At 34.5% G+C, this 14383-nt stretch overlaps 2 protein-coding genes across 16 annotated transcripts in view; one reads left to right on the forward strand and one right to left on the reverse strand.

Moving 5' to 3' along the window:
• LOC114659024 (single-stranded DNA-binding protein 3) overlaps positions 1-14383 on the forward strand; it is a 213538-nt gene that overhangs the window by 146762 nt on the left and 52393 nt on the right. For 8 of the 15 annotated variants that reach the window (XM_028811214.2, XM_028811216.2, XM_028811219.2 and 5 more), the window contains exons 6-9: positions 1449-1529; positions 7609-7668; positions 12587-12653; positions 12752-12828. In XM_028811214.2, coding sequence (XP_028667047.1) covers positions 1449-1529; positions 7609-7668; positions 12587-12653; positions 12752-12828 — 285 coding nt within the window. The remainder of the gene's footprint in view (positions 1-1448; positions 1530-7608; positions 7669-12586; positions 12654-12751; positions 12829-14383) is intronic. The other 7 variants (XM_028811220.2, XM_028811218.2, XM_028811222.2 and 4 more) reach the window with 1 other exon arrangement.
• Positions 1-14383, reverse strand: part of lrrc42 (leucine rich repeat containing 42) — a 287985-nt gene that overhangs the window by 35782 nt on the left and 237820 nt on the right. The window lies entirely within an intron of this gene.

Consider the following 14383-nt stretch of genomic DNA (forward strand, 5'->3'; position numbering starts at 1 on the left):
TGTTCATTCCAAATTACAATTTGCAAGTTGATGTTTCAGACTGGTCAGATACATGGTTTACACATTATGAGACAGAATTGTGTCTTGGATTATTGTCTTGTTGCATGACCCATTGGTGCTTCTCCATCTGCTCATAAACAGATGACTAGACATTCTCCTTCAGGGAGTTCTGATACAGAGTGGGATTCACCGTTCCTTTAGTTATAGCAAGTCACAAGGTTCAGTGGCAGCAATGCAACTTCACACCATCACATTACCACTACTGTGTTGGACAGATGGTATGATGTTCATACTCTGGAATTCTATGTTTTATACTGGATGTAAGGGAAGGACAATGCTATCCAAAATGTTTTGTCTCATTTGTTCATAGACTAATTGCCTCAAAGGTTTGGGAAACATCCAGGTGCATCCTAGCATTTATTTTCCTCTTGGTCATTGCAGTTTTTGCATTGCTACTTTCCAAGGAAGCCCATTTCTTCCCATTGTTTTTGTGATTGTGTAGCTATAAACACCAATATTTGCTAAACCTGCAATTCTTTGGATTTTTTTTAAGATCCTTTGTGATCCTCCTTGATAATTTTACACTGTACCTTTTTGCATGGCTGGTTATTTCTACAGAGATCTAATACAGTTTAATAGTGTGAAATTATGTCTCTTAGTGTGATTTGGTGGAGTCCCAGAGTATTAGAAGTGACCTTCTAGTCCTTTCCAGGATAAACAAAAAAGATACTTTATTTCTGATCACTTGAGGAATTTACTTTTATTGTGGCATTATATGCTTCTTGACTCTTTTTGTTGGCATCCTGATTCTGATGATAATAATTAAGGTTTATGTAGAGTAAGAGTGGCTATAATCAAGGTTGGTTATGTTAAATCACAGATGACTTAATATCTTTAGTTGGTTTGATTTTGCATGGAACTGTATGTGAGATGCATTTAAAACAAAACAACTTTTTACAGATGTTCTATGAAAGTGGACCGGGAGCTAGGGACCATTTTTATTAAGTTGACTTTTTTATGCATATTCCTTTTCAATAAATTTTGCTATTTAGCTAATGTTTCCAGACACTTCAAATACAAACAGAATATATTGGATGACTGATAAAGTGACAAGTTAAAATTAAGAAAAAGACAATTCAGCAAATAAATGTGATCACACTTAATCTATTAATGATATTCTTTCTTAAACCTACCCTGAAATCCTTCCATTTCTTGTTACATTGATCTGAAATTAAATGTAGATCTTGAACACTAATTGTTTTACATTAAAATGCAGCATGAATGCTCTTTTGTTACTAGAACATGTGCCAAAATCTTTCTTGTTCTTCCTGTTTTATTTATGGGTATGCCTGATTCAATTCGCTTTCTTTCTCTCTTTCTGCACTGTTTTTAGTTATACTCTTTCTCTTTCCTCTGCTTGATTTACTTTTTGCTTTTTAACATCATAGGGACCACCTGGCTCTCAGCCTTCTCCTCATGCACAGCCGCCTCCTCACAATCCTAACAACATGATGGGACCCCACAATCAGGTAAAATATAAATCCCAACTTTTCTTTTACGTAAAAATAAAAACTTTCTTTTTTGTGTTCATACTGTAGAATATTTCATGCACATATATAAATATTTTTTATGAAGTACAAGATTTGTTACTATAATCATTGGAGCTATATGGTCCTCGCCTCTGAGTCCTCTTGTGGTAGACCACCTGCAACCACTGCAGTGGAGGATGCAATTATCTGTCTTCTCCACAAGGATTATTCTCACCTAGACAAAACTGGCAACACTGTGAGGATTATGTTTTTTGATTTCTCCAATGCCTTTAGTACCATCCAGCCATCCCTGTTATGAGGTAATCTCAGAGATATGCAGGTTGATGAGCCTATGACGTCCTAGATAATGGACTACCTGTCAGGTAGTCCACAGTTTTTGAGACTCAAAGACTTCCGATAAGGATGTGAGCAACACTGGAGCACCACAAGGAACAGTCCTGTCTCCTTTTCTTTTTACCCTGTACTCAGAGTATAAATAATTGATTATTCTGAACTTATTGGGTGTATTGATAAAGGCAATGAGACAGAGTATATGAGTCAGGTAGAGAATTTTGTTTCTTGGTGCAAAAAGGATTGTCTGCATCTTAACATTAACAAAACCAATGAACTGTTTATCGACTTTCACTGTACCAAAGAGCTTCTGTGTCCACTTACTATTCAAGGAGTGAATGTAGAGGTGGTCCATTGCTACAAGTACTTGGGGGCCCATATTATGACAGGTTGGACTGGTCTCAGAACACAGAGGAAATATATAAGAAAGGGCAGAACAGGCTCTTTTTCTTTAGGAGCCTGTGTTCCTTTATGTGAGATGTGACATCCTTCACATCTTCTAGAACTATGTGATGGACAGTGCAGTTTTCTACTCTGTGGTGTGTTGGGCTGGTAATATCACTTCAAGAGAGGCCCACCAAATCAACAAGTTAATTAAAAGGGCAAGCTCAGTTTATAGGACACAGTCAGGACCACCTGGAAATAGTAGCAAAGAATAGAGTTGAAACAGAACTGAGTGGCATTATAAACAATTATGCACATTATCTCTCTGACACACTAACACTGCATGGTTTAACCCACTGAATTATTCAGCAGAAGTGTGTAAAGAAATGCTAACTGGGGCTCCTTTGTATCAATAGCAATAGATATGCATAATGCCTCTCTGTGACAGCCAAGTCAGAAGTTTTGTTTCTTTTTATATTCCTTCTTTGTTCAGACCAGTGTCTGTATTTATTTATTAATATGTTTATGTATTTATTTAAAGAGCTTGTGTGAAAAGCCAAATTTCTCCCTAGGAACAAATAACGTTCTGTCCGTCTATCTATCTGTTTATTTATCCATCATTATTACTACTGTAAGGATCAGTGCTTCACATTCGACAATTTTTTTCACCCCATTTGATGCTTATCACCATCATGCAGTATTAAACATGCAGCCTCTAAACAATACCTGCAAAGTGTGAAAACCTCTCACTTTCAGAGGCAATGTTCAAGTTTGGCCAACACAGTATCATTTTTTAACTGTAACTGCATGTGAAGTTCAATACATTCAGCTTTCTTGATTGTGCCTGTCTTTTTATGATTACATGCCAACTTCCAGGTGACTTGTAAACAATGCAACTCAAATAGACATGTTGATATAAAAATACCTAGAAAAATATATTGCTCTTTAGTTAAAATAACACATTAAAATGTTCTTATCCTTCTACTAACAGGAAGTAACAGCACTCTGCCTGCCTGTTTTGCTCCCTCTTATAGCATCGATGGCATCAAGTTGCTGGTTCAGGTTTCTGAAGCTACCTCATTGCTTGTTTCTGAATACTAGGTTTGTGACTATAGCAGGCTGCTGGCAAGTAACACTTTGTCAGTTGCTTTTGTGTTAGGCATATGCCTTTGGTTAATTAAATAATAATTTTTTTCCTTACATCAAGCAAATTATTATTATTATAATAATAATAAAACATTAATCATATGACTTTTCTGCTTTGCATTGGTGTGTGCTATGAAGGTTGCCATATCTCAGAATACCAATTGATTTTGAAGAGAAGGTAGATTATTGATAACTCACCAACAAGCCATTTAATCAATTATAGGGTAAATATCAACAGTTTAAAATAAAGTTGTTGCCTTTTATATACATTTAAGGGTAAAACATAACAATGTGTTTATTTGGCATCTTTTTGAAAATATATTACTTTCAGCACTTATAGGTAAACTAGGACAACTTATTTTTTCACATAATTAATTGCACCAGAATATAATGGCAAACTTGAAAGCATCTCGCCTGTATTTTCAGTAGTCTGAGTCATATACTATAGATGATGCATCATCATCATCCCCATTTTAACAGTCATTTTCTTGATTGACTGAATATACCCTGTTTAGCCCCGACACACCAGGTTTTTTACTTCCAGTCTTTGTGGTTTCAGGAAGCACCTGAGATGAAACCCATTCTTTTTGTATCATTTCACTGTCCCTCCAACCATGTTGCCTTTGGACTCTTTCTGTCCTCAGCTTCTCCACCTTTGTTTGTCCACTGATTCACCCAGTCACCCTCTGCCTTTTGTTTCACATGATCAAACCACCTTTATCTGTTTCACATCCACACGTCACCCATCACTTCCACATTAAACTCAGCATTCATTTTCCACTTACTCTTTGATACTCTACTTTTCCACATGGTCATTCTCATCTTCTGTTCATCAGCCACATCTCATTCCCACAGCTCATACTGCTTCTCCTTCTACATCTTTAATTAAGCTTTCCTTTTACAGTAATGTCAGAGGGGCTTCTCTAGACGTCAGAAGTGGGCACAGCTCCTAGAACTTTTTCTTTGATGCATATCTAACACTCACTATCACTGGTGTACCTGCATCTCTGCACTGAACCTGTCCCCTATGTAACACCAAGTGAAAGATGTATCTGTTTTACTAAGCCAGATGTTTTTGCTCTGCATGCCTTCTCCAGTGGAAACAAAAAATATTTGAACAACATAACTGTTATGTATGTCTGTATGTGTGTCATGCAATGTACTGCTGCCCTGTTCATCTCTGTTTCTTGTCTAATCCTCATTTTTACCAGAATAGCTCCTTAACCCATCGTGATCCTTAACTCGATTAAGCAGGTTTGAGAATACATGTGTGTATGTATGCATTTTTAGTTAACATTTCCTCGTTTGTAAGATTCAAATTTAAAACCTTTATTTAAATATATTATCTCAAAAATAATAGTGTTTTTGTCAACAATTGTTGCTTATGATTTTAAGCTTCTTGTCTCTGCTTAGGTTAATTTAAGTTTATTACATTATTCATATTCTTTAATGGTTGATATTAATGTATGCATCACCAGTATTACTGAAATGTAACAATATCCTTAGTTTTTACAGTCAGTTTTATTTTTTGAACAGTTTTCAGACTTCGGTGTTTATTTATGTTGGTAGTGTTGGAATTTAAAGAGTGGAATAATAAAATAAAGCTAAATCTGACAAACACATTCGACAGTAGCACCTTTCACTTCTCAAAGTAAAGGCATAACCAACAATGGTACACCTTTATAATGCCTCCCTGTGGTTGTTCTTTTTTGTTGTTCTGCTATATATTTGAGAGGGTGTTTTTATTTGTTACAATATTTTTTTTTTTTAATTTTGAATGAAAGATTGAGAATGTTGACTGCAAACTATGGAATAACTGCTGTTATACAGAAGCAGTGCACATAAATTGCCACATAATAAATGCTGCTTTCGTATTTAGACTATGGCAACCTAGCATATTGGCAGCTCTAGCAAAAAAAAGACTGCATTGACTGGCTGTCAGAAATCATACAGAGGAGATGTATAATGATGGAACAATACATGTAAAGCAACTTTCTCAGCCATACAGAAAAAAATATTTACTAATAAGTTCCAAGATCTGAAAATTTAGCCATAGCCAGTACACTTGCACTCATGAATGACTAGCAAGTGACAATTATATCACAATCTATAGCACCACAGTCTAAAATCTATGCAATGAGCCGTACAGCTGACAGTTTTGTTAGACACTAACTGCTGCCACATAGTTATGGGGAGCTGCTAATTGCCTTGTCCATGGTACCTGACATAACATTATGGCTGCTGTTAACTATGCATTGGTTAAATGTTTTGGTTGTACAGTATATGGCATACTGCAGTCAGTGAAAATTATAATATATACTTTAACCATAGTGGAAAGCTACCTGAGCCTAGCTGGAACAACACTGTCATCATACTAGATTTTCATACTAGGTTTTGTCAATTACTGGCCTGACAGTCAACAGGCTGTGCAAGTGATTGACTTCTGAAATTTTTGATATACTCCTATTCCTGAAGAATCCTTTGTAAATTTCTTAGTAACGTAAAGAGACAGTTTACAGTACCTCTTTACTTGACATGTTTTACATAATTTAAAAATAAAACTTTTCCTGAGAAATTATTCAATAAATTATTTTTCATATAGTTAAAGAGACCTCCTGCTTTGCTTAATGAATAACAGTTGTCAGTCAATCAAGAGGGGGTTGGTTGTTAAGAAATGTGGTCAGAATTTGCACTTACCAAATGTACGTTTTTTCTTCACTTTGGTGTCCTTTAAAAAGGTGAATTCTTCCCATTGGTTTTTTCCCTTATTAAATAAGTTAGTTTTTATCTGATGTAATTTGAGAAAAACATGGTTTTATTCTTATTAACGGTCTGCTTAGTGAAATAGGCTGTTAAATGCAACCTGTGTCCATAATATACATTTGGGTGGAACCTGCCTGTGACACAGAAATACATGTGGTGACTAGAACAAGCTATGGGAAACCCTAAATTCCCTGCTTTTCCCATGTTGCATTTTTAAGTAATTATTTTCACACATGAAAAGAGATGAGGTATACATGTATATTTGTCATATTTTTACTATAATTTCAAGCTTACCACGCCAACTTTACAGGTGTTCATTTTTAATATTTCTGTCATGTTTTGTTTTTTGTGATGACCAACGTATTAGTAGCTTAACCAACCTATTAAACATAATATTCATTCAGAGTAAACTGAAAGCTACGTACAGAGCTGGTGGTCACTGACCATATGTCTACCTTTCAATTCTCCACCTCATGACTTGGGTTGAGGAATTCGTGTTCAAGTACTGTTGCTTCAAGAAAGGCAGATTCACCTTGGCATAAACAAGTGAATCCCTGTAAATTCCTGCTATGGTTAAACCAGGAATTTCTCAAGTTTTGTGTGTGAAACGACTATAGATTACTTTGCCAGGATACAATGCCTTCCATAATATTTTGGACAAAAACACATTTTTCCTTGATTTACCCAACTGCTCCTCAGTTTAAAATTACAAATCGAACAATTCAGGCATGATTAACGTGGATATTGCAGACTATTATTTAAGGGTATTTGCATAAAAGCAAACAATGGCATGTTTAATTCTATTTGCATGGTAATTTTACAGTAATACACTGTTACTACCAGAAATTAAACCCCAAAATCTGTTCCTGGTACACCTTATGTGTTTTGTGGATATTATCGAATTGTACTGCCTTCATAATTCTATTACTCTGATTCTGAGGAACATTTTGTGTTAAGCTTCACAAATTGGGCTTTCAGCCTTTAAAATACAGGTATCATACAATATTTATTGCATTTTATCAGGCCATATAGTGTTGGTTTTTGAGGACTTCTGCCCTTTTACTGTTTGTCATGTTTGTTAACAGCTCCCTGTGTTTTACTTTCAAAATTAAAAATTAGAACATTTTGTCAGTTCTTCAATAAAAATTTGTTTTTTTTTCTTTCCATTTCTGGATTGCCTTGGCTTTATTTAGGAGTGTCTTACATTGTTATGAGGAATGGTGCGTACAGTATTAGAATAACAAATACGAATTTGGCAGTGAAGTATTTGAATACAGAAATAATCAAAATTGCTTAACCTTTTAAATGTATATTTTTTTAACCTAAGTTAAATGGTATATGTTATTTTCAGCCAGAATGTACCTTAAAAATTCTCTGAATTTTGAAAACAAGGTGTTCAGTTTTAAATGCTTTTCCCTTTTATTTCTCATTTTAGCCTTTTATGTCACCTCGATATGCTGGGGGTCCAAGGCCCCCCCTCAGAATGGGAAACCAGGTACAGTATGCCCCTTAATTTCATAATCACTAAAACTTTCCACTTCCAAACATTACGGTACTTTTGCCATTCTTTTTAAAGATTTAATGCATGAGTAGAAGCATAGTATCTTAAGTGAGAAATTAAATATGAAATAGTTTTTTCTAAAAGCTTTCTGCAAGATTCAGTTTCAGACATAGAGTAGTGACACTTAAGTATATTATTATACGTTATTAGACAGTGTAGGTAATACAATTTCTTTTGCATATCAGTGTAGCTTTTTAGATTTAGTTTAACTGCACATAACATAACTATTAAATGAGTTTTTCTTTGAAGTAGCTGATGTAATTTGAAGGTATAGTTTAGTTCAGTCTCTCTAAAATAAAGATAATTTAAGTGCTTTTCAGTGTTTATTTTTTTTCTTGAACATTGCTTTTCACTCTATTCTATCATCTTTTTTTGTAATTCCATGGCCAGCAAATAAACGTTTTACTATAAAGATGTAATTTTCATTTGCTGCATTCATGTACTATAGCATAGATGGCAAATATGAGTTTTCAAGTGAGGGATTTCACGTGAATATCTTTGGTAGTGGTAGCTCTCAGTGGGACAAGTCATAGAAAAAAAAAACTAATCTATTTGAATTAGCCCAGTTGTGAATTAACATTGACCCCCTCACCTCTTTCAATAATATATAATTTAAGAAAAATGTAATAATCCATTCAGGCAAAAATGGCATGTTTGTGGACAGACTGTATTTTGAGTGATGTGGTGCACAATTATTGCATTTGTTTATTTTTGTTATAACCAAAATTTAAAACAAACAAAAAAAAAGAATTTTTGAATAAATGCCATCAGGAAATTCTTGTAAACACAATAAAGTGGGAAAGCGATATTTCAGAAAATTCCATCGTACATGAACATGGCATTAACTCTTCTTGGTTTTTCCATGGAAAAGTGTATAGCAGAGATGGGACTAAATCTTGTATATGCAAGTATCTGTTTGGTTAGCCATGCATTGGAAACCCTGCTCAATTCTGGATCAAGATGATGCTATCCGTTACTTCTGTGCATTTATTCTGGCCATCTTTAACCTGTAAGATATTTAATACATAAAAATCATTAGGATGTGGGCTACTAAAGATCTCTTTACTGACAATGTGTTTGCATCCTTTGATTTATCGTGTCTTAAGTACAGTTTTCTACTAACCAATATCTTTTAATATAAGCAAATTAGAACTTGCCCATTTTTCCTAGCCTTCCATCAGTTCTTGTGAAACTTTACAATCTGATAATCATTAGGGCATGGAGATGCTGCCATTATCATATCAGTTTATTTCAAATAGTATTAAAAATATAGTAAAATATGAAATCTTTGTTTATACATTTGATTTATGAAGTTTTTTTAGACCAGCTAAACTTTCAGTCTGTCGTGTAAGAGCGATTCTTTGTCAAAATATTTCCAGGCAATGCAAAGGAATTTCCACATCCTTCTGTTATACTGACATGGTATTTTTTGGCCACGTATAATAATAATAATAATAATAATAATTCATTACTCTTTACATACAACATATCACATTACTCAAAGTAGTGGTTGTGTCAATACTTGCTTTGTTTTCATCTCCAGTATATAAAATGACATTTGGAGAGAAAAAAGGTAAAATTAATCTGGAAATAATCTTGATTATTAGTGACGATGTATGTGGCTTTCCCAGGTCACTCTCCTCCAACATGGTATTCTGTACATGTGACAGCACTACTACTACTACTACTACTACACTTGCCTCTTTTGCTTGCATTTATGTTCTTGTTGTTTAATTTAGGAATATATCTAAAAATGTCTTCTTGTCTGCAAAAGATTTTAAAGCACATTTCTTAATGTGCTAGTACTTGTAATCTGGAACTTGTACAGATCACTGAAAGGTGAAGTGAATAACATTGAATGTCTCGATTCAATGAAAGGTGCCATTGTAATGCTATTCCCTGATGCCAGTGACCTCTTTGAACAGGATAATACACTCTGCCACATTGCAAAAAATGTTCAGAAATGATTTAAGGAACATGACAAAGAGTTCAAGGTGTTGACTTGGCATCCAAATTCCCCAGATCTCAGTCTTATGGAGCATCTTTGGTATGTGTTGGATCATCAAGTGTGATCCATGGAGGCCTCACCTCACAGTTTAGAGGACTTAAAGTATCTACTGGTAACTCTATCTGCTGATAGCTTCAGATGTCTTGTAGAGTCCATGTCTTGATCGGTCACAGCTTTTTTGGTAGCATAAAGGTGACCTTCACAGTATTAGGTAGGCGATTTTATGTTGGGGTTGATCGTTGTATGAATATATATTGAAGCAATTTTTGCCAAACAAATTTAGAATTTCTAAATATATTATTTGCATCTTTTTCCACAAACTGATCAGTGTGCAGGTGTTAATAGTACTTATGAACAGTATGCTTACATATAAACCAGCTTGAAAAGACTAATGAAATCAGCCAAATTCAGATTTAGTTCATTATGTGTATATCGTAAAGAGCTAATATTTTAAAGAGTATAGCACCACTCTTGAAATTCTGCTGAAAACAATTTCCTGCAAGTGAAATAGAATTGTGAAATAGAACTGTCTCTGGCAGTTGCAGAGATCAGGGCTCACTGAAAATTGTAGATGCTACCAATTGAAGATACTCTACCCAAAATCATTTAGTGCAAAATTCCTCTTGTATTGTTTATGTCCCATCTTTTCTTGACAGCTCAGAAAAGCAATTAGGTAAATGTTACAACTGGTGACAAAAAGCAGAAAAGGCCTTGAAGAAAGAAGTACTAGGTATTATCTTTGGTATTAAGAAATTTCGCCATGTTTCTGGCTGGGAGACTCTTTACCAGATAGTCAGATCACAAGTCCTTGCTTAGATTGTTAGAATAGAACAAATGCATTTCACATTTAGCATTTGCCCAGATATAGATATGGGATTTTAACACTGAAACTTAGTCCAGTCGACTAGTATGGCTGTAAACATAAAATCGCATTTGTGTTGAGTCACCTCCCCCTTTACTGAGACGCATTTAATTACCTCCTCTTGTGCTAATTATCTGTGGATTGTATTACATGTTTGGTGGAGAAAGCTTGCAAATAGGAAATAACAAATGGATTAATTTGGGTTCAATTCGAACAGACCAGCCCAGTGTCTTGGAAGGTTGATGGGCCAGGTAGTGCAACAACATCAGGATCAGGTCACTCCACACATACAGTATTATAAAGAAACTAATCAAGAATAATATGTGGAGAATATAGCAGAAGTGGAAGACAGTCCACCACCTTCTCTCCAGCTGACAGCTTTAGAGTCAAAGACAAAGCATCTTTTAGATGCAACACCAGCTGTTCCAGATCCAGTAATGGATGCCAGTGTTGCCATAATCATGATAGGAAGTCATTTGAATACTTTAAAGACTAAGGGAATTCATGTACAAAATAACCCCTTTTGGTGTCACAGATAAGGGGTAGTCTACCCACTATATCTTAGATCAAAGCAGGTAAAAAACATACAGAAAATAAGATTGCAAGAATGCAAAACTCATGGTGGAAGAAGTACAAATGAGAAAAGGTGCAATGTTACAGCAACAATTTTTTAAAACCCATGATCAGTAAATAAAGGTTTGCTTCACAGAGGCTACTGAACATGCTGTCTGTCAAAGGATGCTAAGCTGTTCTAAAACATCAAGTCAAACTTGATAAAGTTTGGTTTGAATGAGTGAAACCAAATGAATGAACAAGTTCTTTTCATCTTTGTTCTGTTTGCAATTTTAAGTGAAGAAAGGCAAAGGAAAAATATTTTTCTGGCAGAATTACAGTCACTGATAAAAGAACCATGCTGTGGATATTAAAAGTCTTGCAGAACCCTAATTATAAGTTTGTTGACATAAAGGCTAATGTAAAGAAAAATCATGTTAGACAGTTTTCCACCTTTTAATACACTTGGTAACCAGCAGACCTTGGCTTACAAAAGTTTTATATGCAAGTTCAAATTTGCAAATTGTCAAAAATTTGAAAATTGTTAATGGAAATATCTGCAGAAATGCATAATGCTTTATTTACAGGGAAAAAAAATCAAATTGGAAATTAAGCCATTTTTCTGTATAAAGCAGAAGTTATAACTAAAATAGACTATGGTTATTTACAGTTTGTCATCTTAATGCTGAACATCTACAGTTTTTTTATAGTGGCATAATGATGGCATGAACACTTAGGATGCTGGGAATTATAAGCGGTGGTTCCTACTGCTCAGCTAAAAGGTTAGCTGTCACTCAAGCTGCTTACTGGAAATTGATCTAGCTGCGCAATGCTAGCTACATTCGACAACTGCTGACACATTAACTCTGAAGCACAATATGATAACGAAATGGTGACAATGTCTTAGTGTGTGGTACTGCTCCTCAAAAGTGAAGCTTACTATATATTCATCTGCATCAAAACTAGCTTACTATGTTCAAGTATAAAATAAAAGTTGGTAGGTGAAGATTGATTAAAATACAATTAGAAAAAAAGTTTTTTTTTGTGCATTTGTTTGTGTCTACAGAATTTTCAAAACCCAAGACCCCTCTGTGTTTAAATTAGTAATGTAGCACAACTGAATTTTATAATTATATACCAGCCTTGTTTTCTTAAACATGCCAGCTGATAGGTTTTGCTTAAATAAAGTTTGGTTTTAAAAGTTTTGACAGTTTGTTCAAGACTAATAAGCAGATCTATCTTTAGTGGATCCTGCTGAATTGTGTGTATTTTAAAAATGTAAATGTATTTAAAATGTCATGTTTTTGTATAAGAAAAGACAATTTTAGTGACAGAAGCATGTTTATTCTTGTTTACTAAATAGGCTCATTACATTTTACTTTGTTTTTCTTTTCTTCAGTGAATTAATTTTAATAATGTATTCTTTTTAGCCTCCAGGAGGTGTTCCAGGTTCACAGCCACTACTTCCTAACACAATGGATCCCAGTCGGCAACAAGGTAAAATACCGAAGTTTGTTCCCTTTTCTGACTTTGGAAAATTAAAAGATTTTAGGTTTAGTTTTTTTTCTCAATTTTTAAATTGTTTCTGTTTTTAGGGCATCCTAACATGGCAGGTCCAATGCAGAGAATGAGTACTCCTAGAGCAATGGGCCCTATGGGCCCCGGACCACAGGTAGAAGCTAAGCCAATTTCTGTTATAAAATTCTTCTATAAAAATCTCATGTTTTGCTGTACTCTTAAGACATTATGATGTTTTTTGAGTTGATGGGGATATATTGTCTCCTTATTTTCAGAGAATTGACTTTTTAATTATTTGAGTTTTTCTATTGCAAGTTTATATGTATCGGTTCTTTTCAATTAAGTGTTAATATAATGTTTTTGCACAAGTGTGGTAAACAGTAATTCAAAAACAATTGGCCCTTATTAATAGGTATTCCATGTTGACAAGAAGACATAGCTGACCATATAATGAACTAAGCAGATCTCTCCGGGAAACCCCATCAGTTATTATTTATTCAGTGTCTGTGTTGTAACAGTCTGAGCAAAAAAGTACACAAATTAAGTTGAAATTCAGATTTGTTGTTATATATTTGTAGTACATTGAAATTCCTAATTGTATGACTTGTACAGATTAGTTACAGTTGTACAGTGGTAAAAAAGCAATAAATACTGGCCCATACAGTTGTTAATGAGTACTTATTGAGTAATCTTACGACCTGAGGTTGAAGGCTGTCCTTGAATGTAGTGGTGCAAATACCAATAGCCTTGTTTTATTTCACTGAACTAAGCAATGAGATTAGTTTCTGCGCATATTGGCTGAGATATTTAATATTAATGTTTGTCTTCCAAAGGTAGTGTGTGACAGAAGGAAGATATATACCAGTAATGTTCTACTCTTAACTGCACCACATTCCATAGTGCTTTGCAATTGTAAGCTGAACAGGTACTGTAGAAGAGAATAATGCAGCTAATGAGAACATAGTACACTTTTATCAGGTAGAATTTGGTGACAATAGATTGAGATGTTTGGGATTTAATCAGATTGTCATAGGAAACAGAGGTGTTGGTAGACCTTCAAAAACAATACCCAGAATGTGTTATACCCCCTTTAAGTGGGTATTCATTGTGACTCCCAAAAATTAAAGCTGCTATCCCTCTGCAAAATACTCTACTCCCACAATCCAATGCAGCCAGTAGTGTGGTATACCTAGTGCTGGTCGAAGCTTATATAGAGCTCTAGGCAGAGGGTGGGTGTGTGGATGTGCGCTAAATGTTGAGCTGTGAATCAAGATAGTAGCAGTGACCAAAGCAAATGACTTTGGCCCATTCACAATTTAAACCTGCATTAAGTAGTAATCTGAACTAGATGGCAGTGCAAGTATATAATAAAAAAATGGAAAGCAAGACCAAATCAACATGCTAAATTTTGAAACCCATATGTTAATTACCAACACATCCTGAAAGAAATAGGTAATAGTAATAGAGAAAGAAAAAAGTATAATATGGCATACATAACATTTGTAGTGCAAAATTCCTGTTGAGTACTACAAAATTTTTAACAATCAGAATTATTTGATAAATCATTGTTTTTATTTACTTTCATATGCAAAGTGCAACTGGTTTGAATACAGCATTATAACAAGAGCAACTTTTAGTAAAACATGAAAACAGAAGTTCACACTGGTGTGCAAGGCGTATTAATTTACATGAACTGTGAGACTCACTGA

The sequence above is a fragment of the Erpetoichthys calabaricus genome, chromosome 10 (genome assembly GCF_900747795.2).
Source record: "Erpetoichthys calabaricus chromosome 10, fErpCal1.3, whole genome shotgun sequence".
NCBI lineage: Eukaryota > Metazoa > Chordata > Cladistia > Polypteriformes > Polypteridae > Erpetoichthys > Erpetoichthys calabaricus.